Source organism: Pseudophryne corroboree, chromosome 2 (assembly GCF_028390025.1).
Source record: "Pseudophryne corroboree isolate aPseCor3 chromosome 2, aPseCor3.hap2, whole genome shotgun sequence".
Taxonomy (NCBI): Eukaryota; Metazoa; Chordata; class Amphibia; order Anura; family Myobatrachidae; genus Pseudophryne; species Pseudophryne corroboree.
Genome location: NC_086445.1, coordinates 410,293,843 through 410,316,753, shown reverse-complemented (window position 1 = coordinate 410,316,753; position 22,911 = coordinate 410,293,843). Strand labels below are relative to the sequence as shown.

The window sequence follows — 22,911 nt, the reverse complement described above, 5'->3', positions numbered from 1 at the left end:
TGCCGTGGCCACCAGGTCTGAAAGACCGACCCCAAATAACTCCTCCCGTTTATAAGGCAATACTTCCATATGCAGTTTGGAATCCGCATCACCTGACCACTGTCGTGTCCATAACCCTCTTCTGGCAGAAATGGACAACGCACTTACTCTTGATGCCAGTCGGCAAATATTCCGCTGTGCATCACGCATATATAGAAATGCATCTTTTAAATGCTCTATAGGCAATAATATACTGTCCCTATCTAGGGTATCAATATTTTCAGTCAGGGAATCCGACCACGCCAACCCAGCACTGCACATCCAGGCTGAGGCGACTGCTGGTCGCAGTATAACACCAGTATGTGTGTAAATACATTTTAGGATACCCTCCTGCTTTCTATCAGCAGGATCCTTAAGGGCGGCCATCTCAGGAGAGGGTAGAGCCCTTGTTTTGACAAGCATGTGAGCGCTTTATCCACCCTAGGGGGTGTTTCCCAACGCACCCTAACCTCTGGCGGGAAAGGATATAATGCCAATAACTTTTTAGAAATTGTCAGTTTTTATCGGGGGAAACACACGCTTCATCACACACCTCATTTAATTTCTCAGATTCAGGAAAACTACAGGTAGTTTTTCCTCACCGAACATAATACCCCTTTTAGTGGTACTCGTATTATCAGAAATGTGTAAAACATTTTTCATTGCCTCAATCATGTAACGTGTGGCCCTACTGGAAGTCACATTTGTCTCTTCACCGTCGACACTGGAGTCAGTATCCGTGTCGGCGTCTGTATCTGCCATCTGAGGTAACGGGCGCTTTAGAGCCCCTGACGGCCTATGAGACGTCTGGACAGGCACAAGCTGAGTAGCCGGCTGTCTCATGTCAACCACTTTCTTTTGTAAAGAGCTGACACTGTTAATTCCTTCCAACAGTTCACCCACTCAGGTGTCGACCCCCTAGGGGGTGACATCCCTATTACAGGCAATTTGCTCCGCCTCCACATCATTTTCCTCCTCATACATGTCGACACAAACGTACCGACACACAGCACACACACAGGGAATGCTCTGATAGAGGACAGGACCCCACTAGCCCTTTGGGGAGACAGAGGGAGAGTTTGCCAGCACACACCAGAGCGCTATATATATACAGGGATAACCTTATATAAGTGTTTTTCCCCTTATAGCTGCTGTATTGTTAATACTGCGCCTAATTAGTGCCCCCTCTCTTTTTTAACCCTTTCTGTAGTGTAGTGACTGCAGGGGAGAGCCAGGGGAGCTTCCCTCCAACGGAGCTGTGAGGGAAAATGGCGCCAGTGTGCTGAGGAGATAGGCTCCGCCCCTTTTTCGCGGACTTTTCTCCTGCTTTTTTATGGATTCTGGCAGGGGTTAAAATTCATCCATATAGCCCTGGGGGCTATATGTGATGTATTTTCGCCAGCCAAGGTGTTTTTATTGCTGCTCAGGGCGCCCCCCCCCCTAGCGCCCTGCACCCTCAGTGACCGAAGTGTGAAGTGTGCTGAGGAGCAATGGCGCACAGCTGCAGTGCTTTGCGCTACCTTGGTGAAGACAGGATGTCTTCTGCCGCCGATTTTCCGGACCTCTTCTTGCTTCTGGCTCTGTAAGGGGGCCGGCGGCGCGGCTCTGGGACCGGACTCCATGGCTGGGCCTGTGTTCGATCCCTCTGGAGCTAATGGTGTCCAGTAGCCTAAGAAGCCCAATCCACTCTGCACGCAGGTGAGTTCGCTTCTTCTCCCCTTAGTCCCTCGATGCAGTGAGCCTGTTGCCAGCAGGTCTCACTGAAAATAAAAAACCTAAAACTAAACTTTTCACTAAGCAGCTCAGGAGAGCCACCTAGTGTGCACCCTTCTCGTTCAGGCACAAAAATCTAACTGAGGCTTGGAGGAGGGTCATAGGGGGAGGAGCCAGTGCACACCAGGTAGTCCTAAAGCTTTACTTTTGTGCCCAGTCTCCTGCGGAGCCGCTATTCCCCATGGTCCTTACGGAGTCCCCAGCATCCACTAGGACGTCAGAGAAATTATAGGCAGTTAGCAAGACACCCCCAATAAAGGAGTTGTTCTGCAGGTGGTGACCACAGACCACTTCTCAGCTCCTATGCTTTCTGGCTGATGTTTTGGTCACTTTTGAAAGCTGGCGGTGATTTCACTCTAGCGGTAGCATGAGACGGAGTCTACAACCCACACAAGTGGCTCAGGTAGTGCAGCTCATCCAGGATGGCACATCAATGCGAGCTGTGGCAAGAAGGTTTGATGTCTGTCAGCGTAGTGTCCAGAGCATGGAGGCGCTACCAGGAGACAGGCCAGTACATCAGGAGACGTGGAGGAGGCCGTAGGAGGGCAACAACCCAGCAGCAGGACCGCTACCTCCGCCTTTGTGCAAGGAGGAACAGGAGGAGCACTGCCAGAGCCCTGCAAAATGACCTACAGCAAGCCACAAATGTGCATGTGTCTACTCAAACGATCAGAAAAAGACTCCATGAGGGTGGTATGAGGGCCCGACGTCCACAGGTGGGGGTTGTGCTTACAGCCCAACACAGTGCAGGACGTTTGGCATTTGCCAGAGAATACCAAGATTGGCAAATTCGCCACTGGCGCCCTGTGCTCTTCACAGATGAAAGCAGGTTCTCACTGAGCACATGTGACAGAGTCTGGAGACGCCAAGGAGAACGTTCTGCTGCCTGCAACATCCTCCAGCATGACCGGTTTGGCAGTGGGTCAGTAATGGTGTGGGATGGCATTTCTTTGGGGGGCCGCACAGCCCTCCATATGCTCGCCAGAGGTAGCCTGACTGCCATTAGGTACCGAGATGAGATCCTCAGACCCCTTGTGAGACCATATGCTGGTGTGGTTGGCCCTGGGTTCCTCCTAATGCAAGACAATGCTAGACCTCATGTGGCTGGAGTGTGTCAGCAGTTCCTGCAAGACGAAGGCATTGATGCTATGCACTGGCCAGCCCATTCCCCAGACCTGAATCCAATTGAGCACATCTGGGACATCATGTCTCGCTCCATCCACCAACGCCACGTTGCACCACAGACTGTCCAGGAGTTGGCGGATGCTTTAGTCCAGGTCTGGGAGGAGATCCCTCAGGAGACCATCCGCCACCTCATCAGGAGCATGCCCAGGCATTGTATGGAGGTCATACAGGCACGTGGAGGCCACACACACTACTGAGCCTCATTATGACTTGTTTTAAGGACATTACATCAAAGTTGGATAAGCCTGTAGTGTGTTTTTCCACTTTATAGTTGTTTGTTAATTGACGTTGGTTGGAGATTAGTATATAGGCATATCATGCTTCCCTGACCCACTTTGTGTAGCGGCCGGACCCCTATTTGGTCCCCCAAGGGACCCTGCTCTTCCCACTATACAATTCTCAGTCTGTGGCTTCTTGCTGCCTCCATTCCCCTCCTCACATCATGTCAGTGCCCCTGTGCAATGATCGCTTTATTTACATTTACATTTCCTATATAACGCAGCACATTATGCATCTCCTGATATACTCTGTGCTGCTGGGGGACCTGCTACTTCCATTATATAACTCTTAGCGTGTGGCTTCCTGCTACCTCCTTTCCCCTCCTCACATCATGTCACTGCCACTGTCACATGAAGCCCTGTCGTCACTGATGGTGTTCACTCTAGGATTTTTTTAGGGCAGGGTGCAGGTCATTGAGGGGGGCACATTTTTATTTTGAAGGGCACATTTTTGATGTGACGCTTTGCGCACAAAGCATAGCGCAAATGTTTTATAGTTTTTGTGCATACATTTTCCCCTTTGTATATCATATACCCATACATACATACATACATAACACCCATGTAACACCCAACATCTGTACTGAGAAACATACTTTATATGTCCAGTCTTCGTGAAAGATTGGCTGTAGCATATACATAAGTAGGTAATAATAAATGTCTCCTCCAGTGCTGAAGTGGTTATAATTCGAATGTGTTATAAAACAGAAAAAAGGGTTCAAATACATAGGTAAAAAAAAAAGTCTGTTCTACTAGGGAAATACTGTAAGCAGTACATGCTCACTGCTTACCCTGTTCTTTCCCTCTTCAACAGAGCGCTGTGTTATACAGGCAGCAGTGATGTCATTTACAGTCCCTCATCTGCCATCCAGTTCGCTAAGGATAGAAATTGTGTTCCAATTTCAGAGATGAGCAAGGAATAGACAATAACATGCACTCTGACTGTTGCATTCTGTATACAAGGGGGTGATTTATGATCCTGCAGGGTACACTGAAAAAGGGCAGGGTGCTTTTTCACATTTCAAAAATGGGCAGGGTGCAGCACCCTGCTGAAACAGCCTAGAAGGAACACTAACTAACATATCATGCATGTCCTGATATAGTCTGTGCTGCTGGCCCACCCCTAGGGGTGTGTTACTCCCACAGTGTTTGTTCCCAGATTGTAAATCATGTGTGTACCAAGTTTGGTGTAAACTGCATCAGGTATTCCAGAGTTATGCTGTCTGCTGAAATACTATGTGCTGCTGCCTCACCCCTAGGGGTGTCTTGCCCGCACAGTGTTTGTTCCCCGATTCTAAGTCATACAGTGGGGCAAAAAAGTATTTGGACAGCCACCGATTGTGCAAGTTGACCCACTTAAAAAGATGAGAGAGGTCTGTAATTTCCATCATAGGTACACTTCAACTGTGAGAGACAAAATCTGGAAAAAAAACTGGGAAATCAGATTAAAAATCATACAAACAATTTATTTGTATATTCTTGCGGAAAATAAATATTTGGACAATCAAAAAGTTTAACTCAATACTTTCTAATATAACCTTGGTTGGCAATTAGATAGGTCAAACGTTTCCTGTAGTTCTTGACCAGGTTTGCACACACTGTAGCAGGTATTTTGGCCCACTCTTCCATGCAGATCTTCTCTAGATCTGTCATGTTTTGGGGCTGTCGCTGGGCAACATGGACTTTCAACTCCCTCCACAGATTTTCTATTGGGTTGAGGTCTGGAGACTGGCTAGACCACTCCAGGACCTTGAAATGCTTCTTTCGGAGCAACTCCTTAGTTGCCCGGGCGGTGTGTTTGGGGTCACTGTCATGCAGGAAGACCCAGCCACGTTCCATCTTCAATGGGGTGGTCTTCAGGTTGCCGGCGGCCGGGCTCCCGACGACCACCATACCGGCGCCGGAATCCCGACATCTTTTCTCCCTCTTGGGGGTCCCCCCCCCCCAGAGGGCGAATAGATAGCGAGGCGCGCGTAGCGCGGCAAGCCTGCAAGGGGCTCATTTGCACTTGCCACACTGTCGGTATGCCGGCGGTCGGGATTCCTGTGCGGGTATACTGGCCGCCGGGAGCACGACCGCCGGCATCACATACTACACCCCTTCAATGCTCTTACTGAGGGAAGGAGGTTTTTGCCTCAAATCTCACGATACATGGCCCCATTCATCCTCTTCTTAATACGAATCAGTCGTCCTTTCCCCTTTGCAGAAAAGCAGCCCCAAAGCATGATGTTTCCACCCCCATGCCTCACACTGGGTATGGTGTTCTTGGGATGCCATTCATCATTCTTCTCCATCCAAACACGGCGAGTGGAGTTTATACCAAAAAGTTCGATTTCGCTCTTATCTGACCTCATTACATTCTCCCAATCCTCCTCTGGATTATCCAGCTGGTCACTGGCAAACTTTAGATGGGCCTGGACATGTGCTGGCTTAAGCAGGGGGACCTTTCGGGCGCTGCAGGATTTCAATCCATGACGACGTAGTGTGTTACTATTGGTAACCTTTGTGACTGTGGCCCCAGCTCTCTTGAAGTCATTGACCAGGTCCCCCCTTGTAGTTCTGGCCTGATTCCTCACCGTTCTCAAGATCATTGATACCGCACGAGGTGAGATGTTGCATGGAGCCCCAGGGGAGATTGTCAGTGATCTTGTATTTCTCCATTTTTTTATATTTGCGCCAACAGTTGATCTCTTCTCACCAAGCTGCTTGCCTATTGTCGAGTAGCTCATCCCAGCCTTGTGCAGCTCTACAGTTTTGTCCCTGGTGTCCTTAGACAGCTCTCTGGTCTTGGCCATGGTGGAGAGGTAGCAGTCTGACTGTTTGAGGGTGTGGACAGGTAGATAAGCAGTTCAAACAGGTGCCATCAATACAGGTAACGAGTGGTGGATAGAAGAGCTTCTTAAAGAAGAAGTAACAGGTCTGTGAGAGCCAGAAATCTTGCTGCTTGGTAGGTGCCCAAATATTTATTTTCCACAAGAATATACAAGTAAATTGTTTAAAAATCATACAACGTGATTTCCTGGTTTGTTTTTTTCAGATTCTGTCTCTCACAGTTGAAGTGTACCTATGATGGAAATTACAGACCTCACTCATCTCTTTAAGTGGGTCAACTTGCACAATCGGTGGCTGTACAAATACTTTTTTGCCCCACTGTATGTGTAGTAAGTTTGGTGTAAATTGGTCCAGGCATTCTGGAGTTATGCTGTCTCCTGAAATATTCTGTGCTGCTGTCCAACCTCTAGGGGTTTCTGACCCCCACAGTGTTTGTTCCCAGATTGTAAGGCATATGTGTACCAAGTTTGGTGTAAATTGCTGTTGGCATTCCGGAGTTATGCTGGAGCATACATAAACAGAAGATAGATAGATAGATAGATAGATAGATAGATAGATAGATAGATAGATAGATAGATAGGGGTGTAGTAGGGAATGCCGGCGGCAGAATCCCGGCCGCCAGGCATACCGACAGCGTGGCAAGCGCAAATGAGCCCCGTGCGGGCTCGCTGCGCGCGCCACTAGCGGGCACGGTGGAACGCTACGCGTGCCCCGCTATCTATTCTCCCTCCAGGGGGGTCGTGGACCCCCAAGTGGGAGAAAAAATGTCGGTATGCCAGCTGTCGGGATTCCGGCGCCGATATACTGTTCGCCGGGATCCCGACAGCCGGCAAACTGAAGACCACCCATATATAGATATAAGATTAATAAAAGGGTATAGGATTAGTAAGAAACAAATTAAAGTAGAAACAAAGACAGTTCTATTTGTGGTGTAGGTTTCTATATTTTGGTTTTCTTGCTCATGAAAAATAAAAAATTTAAATGAGTTTATTGAAAACGCAGTGGAATGAAGTGCTGTGCGTGGTGTCATTATGCAAATGCAGCAGCCAATTTCACAAAACCGAGACATCCACTTCTTGCTGCCATTCAAATCTGTCTAAGCATCTTTAGACGGGATCCGGTCTCTAGGTCAACAGTAACTAGGTCGACTACTATTGGTCAACAGTAACTAGGTTGACATGGTCTCTAGGTCGGCAGGTCAACAAGTCGACATGATTTTTTCACAATTTTTTATTTTTTTAACCTTTTTCATAATTAACGATCCACGTGGACTACAATTGGGAATAGTAACCTGTGACACGGTGCACTAACTGGGTTCCCGGTCACTGTACAGAGAGAACGTAACAAAAAAAACTCATGTTGACCTTTTGACCTGTCGACCTACACCATGTCAACCTAGAGACTATGTCGACCAATAGTGGTCGACCTAGTTACTGTCGACCTAGCATACCACACCCCTTTAGAAGCACTATCGAAACTTGCTCCAGCCCAAAGGTAGGCGCAGTTCATGTATATAACTATGGCATCCTGTGTAAGCAGTTGTGCATCTTTAGAGGTAGCCGCTGTCAGCACCACACCTGCATCTGCCAGCCATCCCGATTACTCTGGAATGCAACGGAAATTCACAGTCCCTGCATTCAAATTTGTTCTTCGTCTTGTGCAGTAACCTTCGGGGCGCACAAGCAGTACTTAAAACATCAGCCAACTGCATGTGGTTATTGTCCAAGTCAGTTTCGCTCAGCCGTTCGCTCAGCACACATCTCCCTCCACATCTCGCGTCTGTACGGCCCTGTATTTCGGTCTGATTTCTCTCAGGTTTAGTAATGGATGACTCAAAACAAACAGTTTTTGAATACCGATAAAACAGCATCTATGTTATTTGGTATAAAGTTTAACTTTAAGCCCGTCACCAGAGGTACAGTTTAGATAAAATTTCAGCTTAGCCCGACACCATTATCCAAGTTTAAGCATATGGCTTTATTCACACCCGGATATAAAAAAATTGGTAAACTATGCCTACTTTATAGTAACAAACGCTGCCCCTCATGTCTGGAAACTGCTTAACACTACAGATGTTACTGCAAATTATAGACTGGAGTATTGGTAGACCTTGGTAAATTTGATATACAGTACCCTCCTTTGAAACATTAGAGCAGAGGTTCTCAAATGCGGTCCTCGAGGCACCCCAACGGTCCAGGTTTTACGTTTATCCATACTTAGCCACAGGTGACTTAATTAGCACCTCAGTCAATTTGATTTAACTATCTGTGCTGAGCCATGAATATACCTAAAACCTGGACCGTGGGGTGCCTTGAGAGCTGCATTTAAGAACCTCTGCATGTGAACTTTGGCTGTATGACCCTGCAGTAACATGGACAGACAGGATTTGATGGCAGATAAGAACCACATGGCCCATCTTGTCAGCCCTTAGATAGAGAGATATAAAATACATAGATAAATATCAGGGTATCCGGAATATACGTCGATAAGCAATAGGTTGACACCGAATGGTTGACATGCATGTGGTCAAAGGGTTCAAATGGTTGACATGACAATGGTCGACATGAGTTTTTGGAATTATTTTTACTTTTTAGGACTTTTTCATACTTTACCATCTATGTGGACTACAATTCAGAACGATATGCGACATACACAGCAATTATATTGTCTCCTATATATTTGTCCCGGTCTTGATAATCCCCCAGTAACATGGGATAGTCTCTTAAACAGTAGTGGGAAGTGGTTTCTGCCCCTCATACACACATCCTCTCAGGAACATAGCACCAGGAAACTACAAGTAAGACACACACTATACTGTGATAGGGGGCTGTGACAATTCCCCTCATACATACAGTATACACCATCTCATGAACATAAGACTGGGAAAACACAAGTAACACTCACACTACACCCCTATGTATATGTCTATCGATCTATCTATCATCTGTACATTATACACTATAATGTTACAGTGGAGCTGTGACACTTCCACTAATACACACACATCTTCTCAGGGATATAGCACCAAGGGGTCTATTCATGAAGCAGTGAAAACTGTGGAGAAGTGAGTAAGTGGAGAAGCTGCCCATGTCAACCAATCAGCTGCTTTGTACAATTGTATAGTATGCAAATTAGAAATGTTACTTCAGTGCTGATTGGTTGCCATGGGCAACTTCTCCACTGGCTCACTTCTCCACACTTATCACAGGTTCATGAATAGACCCCCAAGACACCACAAGTACCACACACACTATAATGTGATAGTGGAGCTGTGACACTTCCCCTAATATACACCCCCCGCTCATGAGCATAACACTGGGACACCACAAACAACTCACAGTACCACAAACACTATAGGGGCCGATTCAATTGTTGTAGGTAACTAAAGGGGACTTTTTAGATACCCAAACAATGGTCACAATTCAATTGTGTTTGGGCGCCCATGCACATCACGCATGTTGCAACCAAACCGACAGGGTTTAGCAGTCTAAAACAGTTAAACCCGTCTAAACTCCATGCTTTGGGAATCCAAACTCTCGTTTGGATGCCCAAAGTGTCCAGTTTGCACACCTTTTTTTATCACACCTCAGGAGGTTGCGAGAAAAAAATGTGTCCTCTGCGGCCGCTGGGCGCCCAAACGGCAGTACAATTGAATTGCTGCCGCTGGGCGTCCTCAGACAAAAAAACATTTGAATTGGCCCAATAGTGATAAGAGGCTGTGACCCATCCCCTCATACACACACATCCTATCAGGGACATAACACCGGGGCAACACACCGTACATCATACCACACACTATAACAGGACATACACGTTTTTGACCTAATCAATATGGACGAGATCGTCCATATTGGCCTGCATGCACAGCCGACGGGGCACCAGTGATGAACGAGCGCGGGGCCGCGCATCCTTCATCGCTTGTGCCTCCACACTCAAAGATATGAACGGTATATCGTTCATTAATGAACGAGATCGTTCATATCTTTGAGTGATGTCGGCCAGCGTGTAGTGCCTATAACACCTTAAATTCGGTGTCTGTGAATGATAGAACTTAAATGCTGATATGTCTTCTCATTTAGTGTGCAGGAACTTTTTTCTTTTGTTTGCATTGCTATTTAGTGATTGGTGGTAATCACTTATAAGTTCCAGCAGCCTTTATATAAGCAAGGCGCGCAGGTGGTTAATTGCTTGTTCTTTTACACATGTAAACTAGAACACTTATTCTGGAATATGCATTTACTTGATCCGTACATTTTACATGAGGATCAGATACACATTAGAGACTTTTTGTACTTGCTTAGTGTAATTAACACTTAACATGTAGACGGCAAGTTCCTCTTTTCTTCTTAGTGGGGAATTTATGAGGAAATAGATAAGGTATTTAGAGTAAATGCACAGTCCAACTTACAGTGCAAAGTGTGGGACAGAGAAGTGAAGGGGGGGTTCTTTACTTTCAGACAGGCAAATTTTAAATGTGTATTATAAGCAATTCAGAATATGGTCTTCACACAATGGTTTATTATGGGGGGTTTTTTGTATTTGTTTCATTTTGTATTTTTTTTTTTTATAAGGGGTTTATAAAAGGGGACAGGCTGCAGCTTTTGCGAAAGAAAAGCAAAATGACCACATTTTCCATGTCCTGCTACATAAAGCACATGGAAAACACTAGTATTAAAAAAGCCTATTACATTTACTTGCATGCAAATTACATGTGAACGTGTCAAAGAGCACCTGTAATTGCCCTTAGTATTCCTCGGGTTTATCTTCTCACGCAGAAGAGATACAAATCATAATAAAAGTAGAAAACTATGTAATAGCTTTACAGGTGATAATGTACTAGAAACAGTTAAGATTCAGGACTATTGTTATTAATATTATTATTTAACAACTACAGCATATCAAAAAAAACTTGAATTGAACATCTATTCTCAGACTATGGAGGTAATGTCCATAGCTGAATGATGAGAACAATGTAAACAATGGGAAGAAGTCTCTTATTTCTGGACTAATACACTAGTATTGAAATTCAAACTAAAGATTCAGGGGCAAATTTACTAAAGGATGGTTTAAACACATCACTGGTAGTTTTGACCTTCAACCTGTTGGATTTACTATTCAGCAGTTTGGAGAGTGAATGTCAAATCTCTGCCAATGTGTGGTATTTAGAGATGGTTAATCCGCTGACTGTTTAACTCAAACCATAGCAAACCCACAAGAAAGCTATATGACCTATCAGAAGATGAGGAGACGCAATCCATTTAGTTTGTGGACAATCATTCTGTACTGAATAAGGTAGAAAATAAAATTGATGGTCTTACAGGGCAATATTATTTAATTAATATATTAGTGGCCCAAATTAATGAATAATGATTGCCCATATAATAAACGTATTGTACCTCCTGATCTGCCAGGATCAATGGTGGTTTCCATTTATTACATTTGCAGTGTGGGGTGTTGAAAAGTGGCGATATTTCCTTCAATAAATTATGCAATTTCAAAACCACCAGAAGAAAAGACCATAATGCTTTGGTTTTGAGAAACTGGTCTTCAGTAAATGTCCACCTCAGTAGTTCATCCTGACTTAAGTAAATTTTGAATTTACAGAAAACCAAACAAAAACGGTTTTGTCTAGATATGACACTCATCCATGCACATCACCGATGTCAAATAATTATGTAGGAAAGAGTAGCCGAAGGCTCCACAGTGTCTTTCCAGGTTAAAAATGCAGTCATGCCAGAAAAATGAAATGCTGCTAATGGTAAAGGGAAGCTTTAAGAACAGTTTATTGCTGGAAAACCTAGCTGGCACATACACAGAAGCAGAATCTGTGCTTGAAGAAGCACAAAATCAACTTTGGTCCATACAAACAGAGGTCGAAATGTAATAGCCTCCGAGTTGGTGGAGGTGCACAACTTTGCTGCTTAAAAAATAACGGGCAGACTCACACAAAGTATAGTTACCTCCGGCAACTCGGGGCTATTACATTTAGCCCAGAATGTTGAATTTTCACCAGTTAACTAAAGGTGCTTGGATTATTAAATATAGGGTTTAAGACCAGGGTTGGCAAAGAAAGACGATCTGTAAAGTGCACGGGTTAGTCCAGTAAGGAACACCCTGGTCTGTTGAAATTGCTGGCTAAAATATGTATGGCAATGAGCATTTTTATATATGTACTCCACTATACAACAAAGTCTCAAACTGGGCAATACTCAAGGCACTGCTGGGGTTCTGGATGCCAGATCGACAGGATTAAAAAAAAAAAATCGACATGGAAAAAGGTAGACAGTACAATAGGTGAACAGGATAAAAAAATAAAAAATAAAAAAAAGGTGGATATGACAATGGTTTTCAACTTTGTCTTGACTTTCTATCCATGTGGACTACAACTGGGAACAGTAACCTTGCCCGAAGTGTGGCGAGTGCAGCAAGCCCATTAGGGTACAAGTTTCCCGCTAATTGGGGTTACATATGGTTAAAGATAAAAATGAAACCCACCAAAAAACGTAAAACATTTGTGTCCACCTTTTCCACCATGATCTTTTGACCCTGTTGACCATTTGGACTGTCTACCTTTTCCATATTGCCCTTTTGACCCTGCCGACCATATGGTGTTGACCAACTGACTGTCGATCTTTTAATTCCCACCCGCACTGCTGGAGCAAGGCTTTTATAAACTGAAGGAAATGTAATTGCATTTAAAGTTCTTTAAAAGAATAATCAATTAATACTCCACCTGATATTCACATACTGTATAAGACAAGGAATATAGACTTAAATTACAACACTGTGTACATAACCTTTTTATGCAAAAAGCATGCATTGGGTTTCTTCCCCTCTCACACCCCCCCCCCCCCCCCCAAAAAAAAAGAGTGAAACAGCAGGAACCAAGCAGTCTGGTGCTTGACCCGGGAGAGCTGGACCTTCTTCATCTTTCTGCAGAAGCTGCAGAAGTGGGTGGCCAAAGTATCTGCTTATTGCTGTAAAAAATTGTTCAGTTGGGGGGGGAAACTTTGCCCCCTACACTGAAACAATAGTCACCCCAGGAGGCCCAGTGAGATGCTAAAAGCATCTCAGGGCTGCGATCGCCTCTGCCTGATTGACAGGCAGAGGCGGTCGTGTTACGGAAGGGGGGCGTGCCAACAGCATTGGAATGGCATTGGTGGGGCTCGGTCCGCACAATGCAGGCGTGTCCGGACCGTTGCGGGGGGCGTGTCACGGCATCTGCAAGACGTCACACACAGCCTCTGCTATCCGGGATGCGGCGGGTAGCGGCCTGCCAGCGCGGCTAGGCTGCGCAGGCAGAAAAGGAGGCAGGCAGGGAGTACTGAGGGGGTGCAAAAGCATCAACGCGGTGCAATGCTTTCGGAGCCAGTTGTGGTGGGGGTGCCTGAAACACGGGGCGGACTAGCCCTGTGCTGGGCGTCATGAGTAACTGATCGTAGATGTGCTAAATTTACGATCAGATCTGAATCACCCCCATAGTTAGCTCCTACACACTGCCAGATCATTATTACAATAATTGGGATTATATTGTTCTGATGCATGGCCAGCATTAAGCTCACAGGACCATCAGTTGCCATATCCATCTTATTTGTTAGACTATAAAGATAACTTTTTGGTAAATGTCTAGTAGCCAGTTATGCCATTACCAGCCCATCTACGCAAGGACAGAGCATATTCTACGAGCACCAAAAAGGGATAAAACAAAATGCTGGTGCTGGCATTATTGGAGATCATTTTTGCTTATGTTAATGGATGTATATCTTTACTGGCTCCTCAAATGAGCCTACTAGATACCAGATTTGACTGATTAACTCCTGAATGTTACACTCTTTTCACCTAAGTCAAGCCAGTTTATGTTGTCTACTTCCAAAAACTGTTGCCAACTACAGGGCCAAAGTTGACTGGATGTGTTTGGTTGGCATTTATATAGCACCAACATGTCCTGATGTACATTTAGATAAAACCAGTAATTATATGAGGCTGGGTATTAATGGACATAGAAGAAAACATAATATTTAAAACTGCACTAATGTAATAGTTCCCAATACATTCACGCAGAATTGACTGACATTCTGTATCATGCAGGCTTCGTAATCACTTCAGTCTTTTGCCTTCCCAGTCTCCCTTTGAATAGGTAAAAGCAGCAAGATTTGGTTAGTGATTGGATGTTATGGGATGAAACCAGGGACCTTAGCATAGGAAATATGCAAAAACTGTGTTGTTAAACTTGTTATTAAAATGAAAAGCTCAGTTTTTGATAAGTTTAAGATGGTGGTGGCCAGTGGGACATGCAAGCTGAAATCGTATCAAGAAATGAGAAATATAACAAACCAATGAAGTAGTAATATGTGGATTAGAAATACATTGGGTGAATTAAATTCCTTGTGATGTGCTACACCATGTCCGACTGCACACATTACCATATGTTATGGCAACAGAATTAGCTTATTTTCCTACACACTATTATAAATGTTAAAAAAAAAAAAAAATAACGAGCAAAGATACCGGTTACAAAGTGCTCTTGTCTGACCGTTCTAGAGGCACTTCTCAGCCATCATACTGAATTTAATTCCCACATAGAGAATCAATAACATGGAGATGGTACTGAAAGTCACAAGAGGTTATGAATTTATCATGAGAGATAGTGTACAGCAGACTGGAAATAGAAGGGGACCTGGAACTACTCTCTCACAATGGGAAAGAGGAGGTTACACCATTTATGTGAGACTCATGCTCTAGAACCAAGCATTTACAGCGGGATGCGGTTAAAAATAAGAATTTACTTACCGATAATTCTATTTCTCGTAGTCCGTAGTGGATGCTGGGGACTCCGTCAGGACCATGGGGAATAGCGGCTCCGCAGGAGACAGGGCACAAAAATAAAGCTTTAGGATTAGGTGGTGTGTACTGGCTCCTCCCCCTATGACCCTCCTCCAAGCCTCAGTTAGGATACTGTGCCCGGACGAGCGTACACAATAAGGAAGGATATTGAACCCCGGGTAAGACTCATACCAGCCACACCAATCACACCGTATAACTTGTGATCTGAACCCAGTTAACAGTATGACAAACGTAGGAGCCTCTGAACAGACGGCTCACAACAAATAACAACCCGATTTTTTTGTAACAATAACTATGTACAAGTATTGCAGACAATCCGCACTTGGGATGGGCGCCCAGCATCCACTACGGACTACGAAAAAATAGAATTATCGGTAAGTAAATTCTTATTTTCTCTAACGTCCTAAGTGGATGCTGGGGACTCCGTCAGGACCATGGGGATTATACCAAAGCTCCCAAACGGGCGGGAGAGTGCGGATGACTCTGCAGCACCGAATGAGAGAACTCAAGGTCCTCCTCAGCCAGGGTATCAAATTTGTAGAATTTTGCAAACGTGTTTGCCCCTGACCAAGTAGCAGCTCGGCAGAGTTGTAATGCCGAGACTCCCCGGGCAGCCGCCCAGGATGAGCCCACTTTCCTTGTGGAATGGGCCTTGACAGATTTAGGTTGTGGCAAGCCTGCCACAGAATGTGCAAGTTGAATTGTGCTACAAATCCAACGAGCAATCGTCTGCTTAGAAGCAGGAGCACCCATCTTGTTGGGTGCATACAATATAAGCAGTGAGTCAGACTTTCTGACTCCCGCCGTTCTTGAAATATATATTTTCAATGCCCGGACCACGTCCAACAACTTGGAATCCTCCAACTCGTTAGTAGCCGCAGGCACCACAATAGGCTGGTTCAGGTGAAACGCTGACACCACCTTAGGCAGAAAATGAGGACGCGTCCGCAGTTCTGCCCTGTCCGTATGGAAAATCAGATATGGGCTCTTATATGATAAAGCCGCCAATTCTGATACTCTCCTGGCTGAAGCCAGGGCCAGTAGCATGGTTACTTTCCATGTAAGATACTTCAGCTCCACCGATTTGAGCGGCTCAAACCAATGGGATTTGAGAAAATCCAAGACTACATTAAGATCCCACGGTGCCACTGGGGGCACAACCGGGGGCTGTATATGTAGTACTCCTTTTACAAAAGTCTGGACTTCAGGAACTGAAGCCAATTCTTTCTGGAAGAAAATCGACAGGGCCGAAATTTGAACCTTAATGGACCCCAATTTGAGGCCCATAGACAATCCTGTTTGCAGGAAATGTAGGAATCGACCCAGTTGAAATTTCTCCGTGGGGGCCTTCCTGGCCTCACACCACGCAACATATTTTCTCCAAATGCGGTGATAATGTTGTGCAGTCACCTCCTTCCTGGCTTTTACCAGTGTAGGAATGACCTCTTCCGGAATGCCTTTTTCCTTTAGAATTCGGCGTTCAACCGCCATGCCGTCAAACGCAGCCACGGCAAGTCTTGGAATAGACACGGTCCATGCTGAAGCAGGTCCCGTCTTAGAGGTAGAGGCCACGGATCCTCCGTGAGCATCTCTTGAAGTTCCGGGTACCAAGTTCTTCTTGGCCAATCCGGAGCCACTAGTATCGTTCTTACTCCCTTTTGCCGTATAATTCTCAGTACTTTTGGTATGAGAGGCAGAGGAGGGAACACATACACTGACTGGAACACCCACGGTGTTACCAGAGCGTCCACAGCTATTGCCTGAGGATCTCTTGACCTGGCGCAATACCTGTCCAGTTTTTTGTTGAGGCGGGACGCCATCATATCCACCATTGGTTTTTCCCAACGGTTCACAATCATGTGGAAGACTTCTGGATGAAGTCCCCACTCTCCCGGGTGTAGATCGTGTCTGCTGAGGAAGTCTGCTTCCCAGTTGTCCACTCCCGGAATGAATACTGCTGACAGTGCTATCACATGATCTTCCGCCCAGCGAAGAATCCTTGCAGCTTCTGCCATTGCTGTCCTGCTTCTTGTGCCGCCCTGTCTGTTTACGTGGGCGACTGCCGTGATGTTGTCCGACTGGATCAACACCGGCTGACCCTGAAGCAGGGGTTTTGCCAGACTTAGAGCATTGTAAATCGCTCTTAGCTCCAGTATATTTATGTGAAGAGACATCTCCAGGCTTGACCATACTCCCTGGAAGTTTCTTCCTTGTGTGACCGCTCCCCAGCCTCTCAGACTGGCATCCGTGGTCACCAGGACCCAGTCCTGTATGCCGAATCTGCGGCCCTCTAACAGATGAGCACTCTGCAACCACCACAGAAGAGACACCCTTGTCCGTGGCGATAAGGTTATCCGCTGATGCATCTGCAGATGCGATCCGGACCATTTGTCCAGCAGATCCCACTGAAAAGTTCGTGCGTGGAATCTGCCGAATGGAATCGCTTCGTAAGAAGCCACCATCTTTCCCAGGACTCTTGTGCATTGATGCACAGACACTGTCCCTGGTTTTAGGAGGTTCCTGACAAGTTCGGATAACTCCCTGGCTTTCTCCTCCGGAAGAAACACCTTTTTCTGAACCGTGTCCAGAATCATTCCCAGGAACAGCAGACGTGTCGTCGGGGTCAACTGAGATTTTGGAAAATTCAGAATCCACCCGTGTTGTTGCAGCACTAGTTGGGTTAGTGCTACTCCGTCTTCCAGCTGTTCTCTGGACCTTGCCCTTATCAGGAGATCGTCCAAGTAAGGGATAATTAATACGCCTCTTCTTCGTAGAAGGATCATCATTTCGGCCATTACCTTGGTAAAGACCCGAGGTGCCGTGGACAATCCAAACGGCAGCGTCTGAAACTGATAATGACAGTTTTGCACCACGAACCTGAGGTACCCTTGATGTGAAGGGCAAATTGGGACATGCAGGTAAGCATCCTTTATGTCCAGGGACACCATAAAGTCCCCTTCTTCCAGATTCGCTATCACTGCTCTGAGTGACTCCATCTTGAACTTGAATTTTTGTATGTACAGGTTTAAAGATTTCAGATTTAGAATAGGTCTTACCGAGCCGTCCGGCTTCGGTACCACAAATAGCGTGGAGTAATACCCCTTTCCCTGTTGTAGGAGGGGAACCTTGACTATCACCTGCTGAGAAAACAGCTTGTGAATGGCTTCCAATACCGTCGCCCTGTTTGAGGGAGACGTTGGCAAAGCAGACTTTAGGAACCGGCGAGGGGGAGACTTCTCGAATTCCAACCTGTAACCCTGAGATACTACCTGCAGAATCCAGGGGTCCACCTGTGAGCAAGCCCACTGTGCGCTGAAATTCTTGAGTCGACCCCCCACCGCTCCTGAGTCCGCTTGTAAGGCCCCAGCGTCATGCTGAGGGCTTTGCAGAACCCTGGGAGGGCTTCTGTTCCTGGGCAGGGGCTGCTTGCTGCCCTCTCTTACCCCTTCCTCTGCCCCGAGGCAGATATGACTGTCCTTTTGTCCGCTTGTTCTTATAGGACCGAAAGGAATGCGGCTGAAAAGACGGTGTCTTTTTCTGTTGGGAGGGGGTCTGAGGTAAAAAAGTGGATTTTCCGGCAGTTGCCGTGGCCACCAGATCCGATAGACCGACGCCAAATAATTCCTCCCCTTTATACGGCAATACTTCCATATGTCGTTTGGAATCAGCATCACCTGACCACTGTCGCGTCCATAAACTCCTTCTGGCAGATATGGACATCGCATTTACTCCCGATGCCAGAGTGCAAATATCTCTCTGCGCATCTCGCATATAAAGGAAAGCATCCTTTAATTGCTCTATAGTCAATAAAATACTGTCCCTATCCAGGGTATCAATATTTTCAGTCAGGGAATCTAACCAGACGACCCCAGCACTGCACATCCAGGCTGAGGCGATGGCTGGTCGCAGTATAACACCAGTATGTGTGTATATACTTTTTAGGGTAGTTTCCAGTCTCCTATCCGCTGGATCCTTGAGGGCGGCCGTATCAGGAGACGGTAACGCCACTTGTTTTGATAAGCGTGTGAGCGCCTTATCCACCCTAGGAGGTGTTTCCCAGCGCGCCCTAACCTCTGGCGGGAAAGGGTATAATGCTAATAACTTTTTTGAAATTAGCATTTTTCTATCTGGGTTAACCCACGCTTCATCACATACATCATTTAATTCCTCTGATTCAGGAAAAACTACAGGTAGTTTTTTCACCCCCCACATAATACCCCTTTTTGTGGTACTTGCAGTATCAGAGATATGCAAAGCCTCCTTCATTGCCGTGATCATATAACGTGTGGCCCTACTTGAAAATACGTTTGTTTCATCACCGTCGACACTAGATTCAGTGTCTGTGTCTGGGTCTGTGTCGACCGACTGAGGTAAAGGGCGCTTTACAGCCCCTGACGGTGTCTGAGACGCCTGGGCAGGTACTAACTGGTTTGCCGGCCGTCTCATGTCGTCAACTGATTTTTGTAATGTGCTGACATTATCACGTAATTCCATAAACAAAGCCATCCATTCCGGTGTCGACTCCCTGGGGGGTGACATCACCATTATCGGCAATTGCTCTGCCTCCACGCCAACATCGTCCTCATACATGTCGACACACACGTACCGACACACAGCAGACACACAGGGAATGCTCTTATCGAAGACAGGACCCCACTAGCCCTTTGGGGAGACAGAGGGAGAGTTTGCCAGCACACACCCAAGCGCTATAATATATATGGGAACAACCTAATATAAGTGTTGTTCCTTATAGCAGCTTAAATATATCCAATATATCGCCAAAAAATGCCCCCCCTCTCTGTTTTACCCTGTTTCTGTAGTGCAGTGCAGGGGAGAGTCCTGGGAGCCTTCCTCACAGCGGAGCTGAGCAGGAAAATGGCGCTGTGTGCTGAGGAGAATAAGCCCCGCCCCCTATTTCGGCGGGCTTTCCTCCCGTAGCTTTAGATAACTGGCATGGGTTAAATACATACATATAGCCTTAATGGCTATATGTGATGTATTCTTTTGCCATAAGGTATTAAAATATTGCTGCCCAGGGCACCCCCAGCAGCGCCCTGCACCCTCCGTGACCGCTTGGTGTGAAGTGTGTGACAACAATGGCGCACAGCTGCAGTGCTGTGCGCTACCTTCATGAAGACTGAAGAGCCTTCTGCCGCCTGTTTCCGGACCTTCAATCTTCAGCATCTGTAAGGGGGGTCGGCGGCGCGGCTCCGGGACGAACCCCAGGGTGAGACCTGTGTTCCGACTCCCTCTGGAGCTAATGGTGTCCAGTAGCCTAAGAATCCAATCCATCCTGCACGCAGGTGAGTTGAAATTCTCTCCCCTAAGTCCCTCGATGCAGTGAGCCTGTTGCCAGCAGGACTCACTGAAAATAAAAAACCTAAAAAACTTTTTCTAAGCAGCTCTTTAAGAGAGCCACCTAGATTGCACCCTGCTCGGACGGGCACAAAAACCTAACTGAGGCTTGGAGGAGGGTCATAAGGGGAGGAGCCAGTACACACCACCTAATCCTAAAGCTTTATTTTTGTGCCCTGTCTCCTGCGGAGCCGCTATTCCCCATGGTCCTGACGGAGTCCCCAGCATCCACTTAGGACGTTAGAGAAATACTGGCTGTCGGGATCCCGGCGATTAGGAGAATGTTGCCGGAATCCAGACAGCCAGTAAAATACCAGCGGACGGAATCCCAACCACCGCAGGTTATTCCCATGCAATCAACAGAGTGGGAATATAACCGTGAGCCACCAGGCTCGCAGCATGGCAAGCATAGTGAGACCGCAAGGGGACTCGCTGATGGGATGCCACTATACCGTCAGTATACCGTCTGCTGGTAAAACATTTGTATTCTTATATTCCTGCATTTCCCCTTATGACTGAGGGGACGTAACTGGCCTATAACAGAGCGCGCTCATGTAGGTAAGTGTGCAGAGTTGGTGCTGATTTTCAGATGCATCTATAGTGATAGTGCAAGTGCACACTGATGATCATGGCTATGAAGGAAACCTCTTCTAAAATAAGTACCACTGGATATTCAAAGAGCAGGCCTAGATTCTTACTGTAATAAAAAAAAATTAGACTATAAGAAAAACAAATTAGTATATCATATCTGTAATATACTGTATGCTGCATAGTTCTGCGGTGTTAAAGCCTATCATGCCAGAAAAAAACATATTTAAAATTAAAAATTCAGAACACATTCATTTTCGAAGTTCAAAGACGTCAGTACTAGGACATCTGCTTTGAAATATAACAGAACAGTTTGTGTTAAACGACACAGAGTAAATCAAACTAGGATAATATACCAGCATAAAGTGCCTCCATTATAGTGAATAAGTTCTATTGAACTATTAATGAGGTGATTCATGGCAGAAAGATCACTAGATCACAGTAAATTAAATCCACTCATGAAGTAAAACAAAGTTTTAACGACTCTACGAGCAATTAACAGCGACTAGCAGCATACCAGGAACACTGGGCTAATCTCCAGTAATAGCCAAGCACATACAGTGACTGCACAGGTGACTGGTTACCTGCACTACGTCCTCAGCGCACACATACACAGCTGCAGGTGAGAAACACCTGTAATCACAGTGTGCCACTACAATACTGGAACACACATTCTGAACAGCTGTAAGCAAAATAAGTTCTATTCATATATTACTTCAAAACAACAAGAAAACGCTTTGTGTGACAGATGGAATGTTTGTGTACACAGCGCTCAGAATGACGATAACCCCAGCACACGGGATGGAGCAGCCCGGCTCCTGCTCTGCACTCACCGGTGAACTTGGCCGCACTGTCCCCATGGCCGCGGCGGCGCTGCAGGATGAAGTACTGATTGGAGCTGTGGGTGACCCATAGCCGCAGCGCGTTCTTCAGCAGAACCTCCTCGGGCTTCAGCCACATCCTGATCGCCAGTGTCCTCTGTCACAGTCGCCGCATGTCCGGCCACCCCCTGGGCTCAGCAGCGCGGGGTCTGGCGGAAGAGAGCAGCGGCGATTAGTACTGGGCACCCTGCACGTCTATTGTTGTGTCCTGCAGCCCAGCGCGGGTCACTCTGCTGCTCCCGGGTTCTGGCCGCACTGCAAGACACGCATCTCCCCTATCACTGACAATAACATACCCATATGTGCTGCCTGCCCTCCCCGTATTGCTGCTGGTCACCCCCTGCCTGGGCTGCATAGCCACTCTGCACCCACAGTAGTTTCTGCTGCCATAAGCACTGTGCCCTCCGCAGCTGCCAGCCGACCTTTCACCCACTCCTGACACCACACAGGCAGACTGAGAGGAGCAAGCAGACAGCCCTGTCACACAGACCCCTCTCTCTACACTGGTGTAGCTACCGTTCCCTGGCAGCAAACCCATTGCCTTGCATGCACATTACCTGCCGCCGGATATTCTGTGCTGCTGCTTCGCCTTAGCACTACTGCACATACAGTTCCGGCATCCAGAGAGGAAGTTCATCCCCAACCAGCCCAGACAGATCCTTCCTTGTGTGCTACACGGCCTCCTCCGAGCTGTTGAGAATTCCCCTGCAATGTACGCTGCTTCCTCCCATGCTGCTGCTCTCGGTCACTGACGTTTCCCTCATCTGCCCGCAGCACAAACTGCTGCTGTCTCACATCATGGTCACCCACTCCTCCCTCATTCCATGGCACAGTCCCAGCAATTCAAGTTTTGTCACTAGAATTTTTTTTTATTTTCTATTAGTATTGACCAGCTGCACAATAAAAGAATCACAATTGTGCATGTCACATCATGGTGTTATTAATATCATTCCTTTTCTCTTATGGTGCCCATACACTTGTGCGATGTCCCGCGATGCAACATCTTGGGGCATTGCAACGGCAGTTCATCGCACCTGTACTGCCAAAGTGATTATCATGCGATAGATTGCATGGTAATCACGCGATGGGCACGTCACCGCCGAGTGGGATATGTAACAATACAAAGTAACAGCGCTAAAAAAAATCAAAACTAATGA

General features: G+C 46.4%; 1 protein-coding gene across 5 annotated transcripts in view; it reads right to left on the bottom strand.

The window, feature by feature from the left end:
* The window catches only part of TBC1D8 (TBC1 domain family member 8), a 289,606-nt gene extending 267,068 nt beyond the window's left edge, over positions 1-22,538 (bottom strand). For 2 of the 5 annotated variants that reach the window (XM_063953447.1, XM_063953449.1), the window contains exons 1-2: positions 22,312-22,538; positions 21,707-21,903 (exon numbers count right to left, since the gene is read on the bottom strand). In XM_063953447.1, coding sequence (XP_063809517.1) covers positions 21,707-21,833 — 127 coding nt within the window. In that variant the 5' untranslated portion in view covers positions 21,834-21,903; positions 22,312-22,538. Of the gene's footprint in view, positions 1-21,706; positions 21,904-22,050; positions 22,242-22,311 lie in introns of those variants that run through there. The other 3 variants (XM_063953450.1, XM_063953451.1, XM_063953448.1) reach the window with 2 other exon arrangements.
* Between the last annotated feature and the right edge of the window lie 373 nt (positions 22,539-22,911).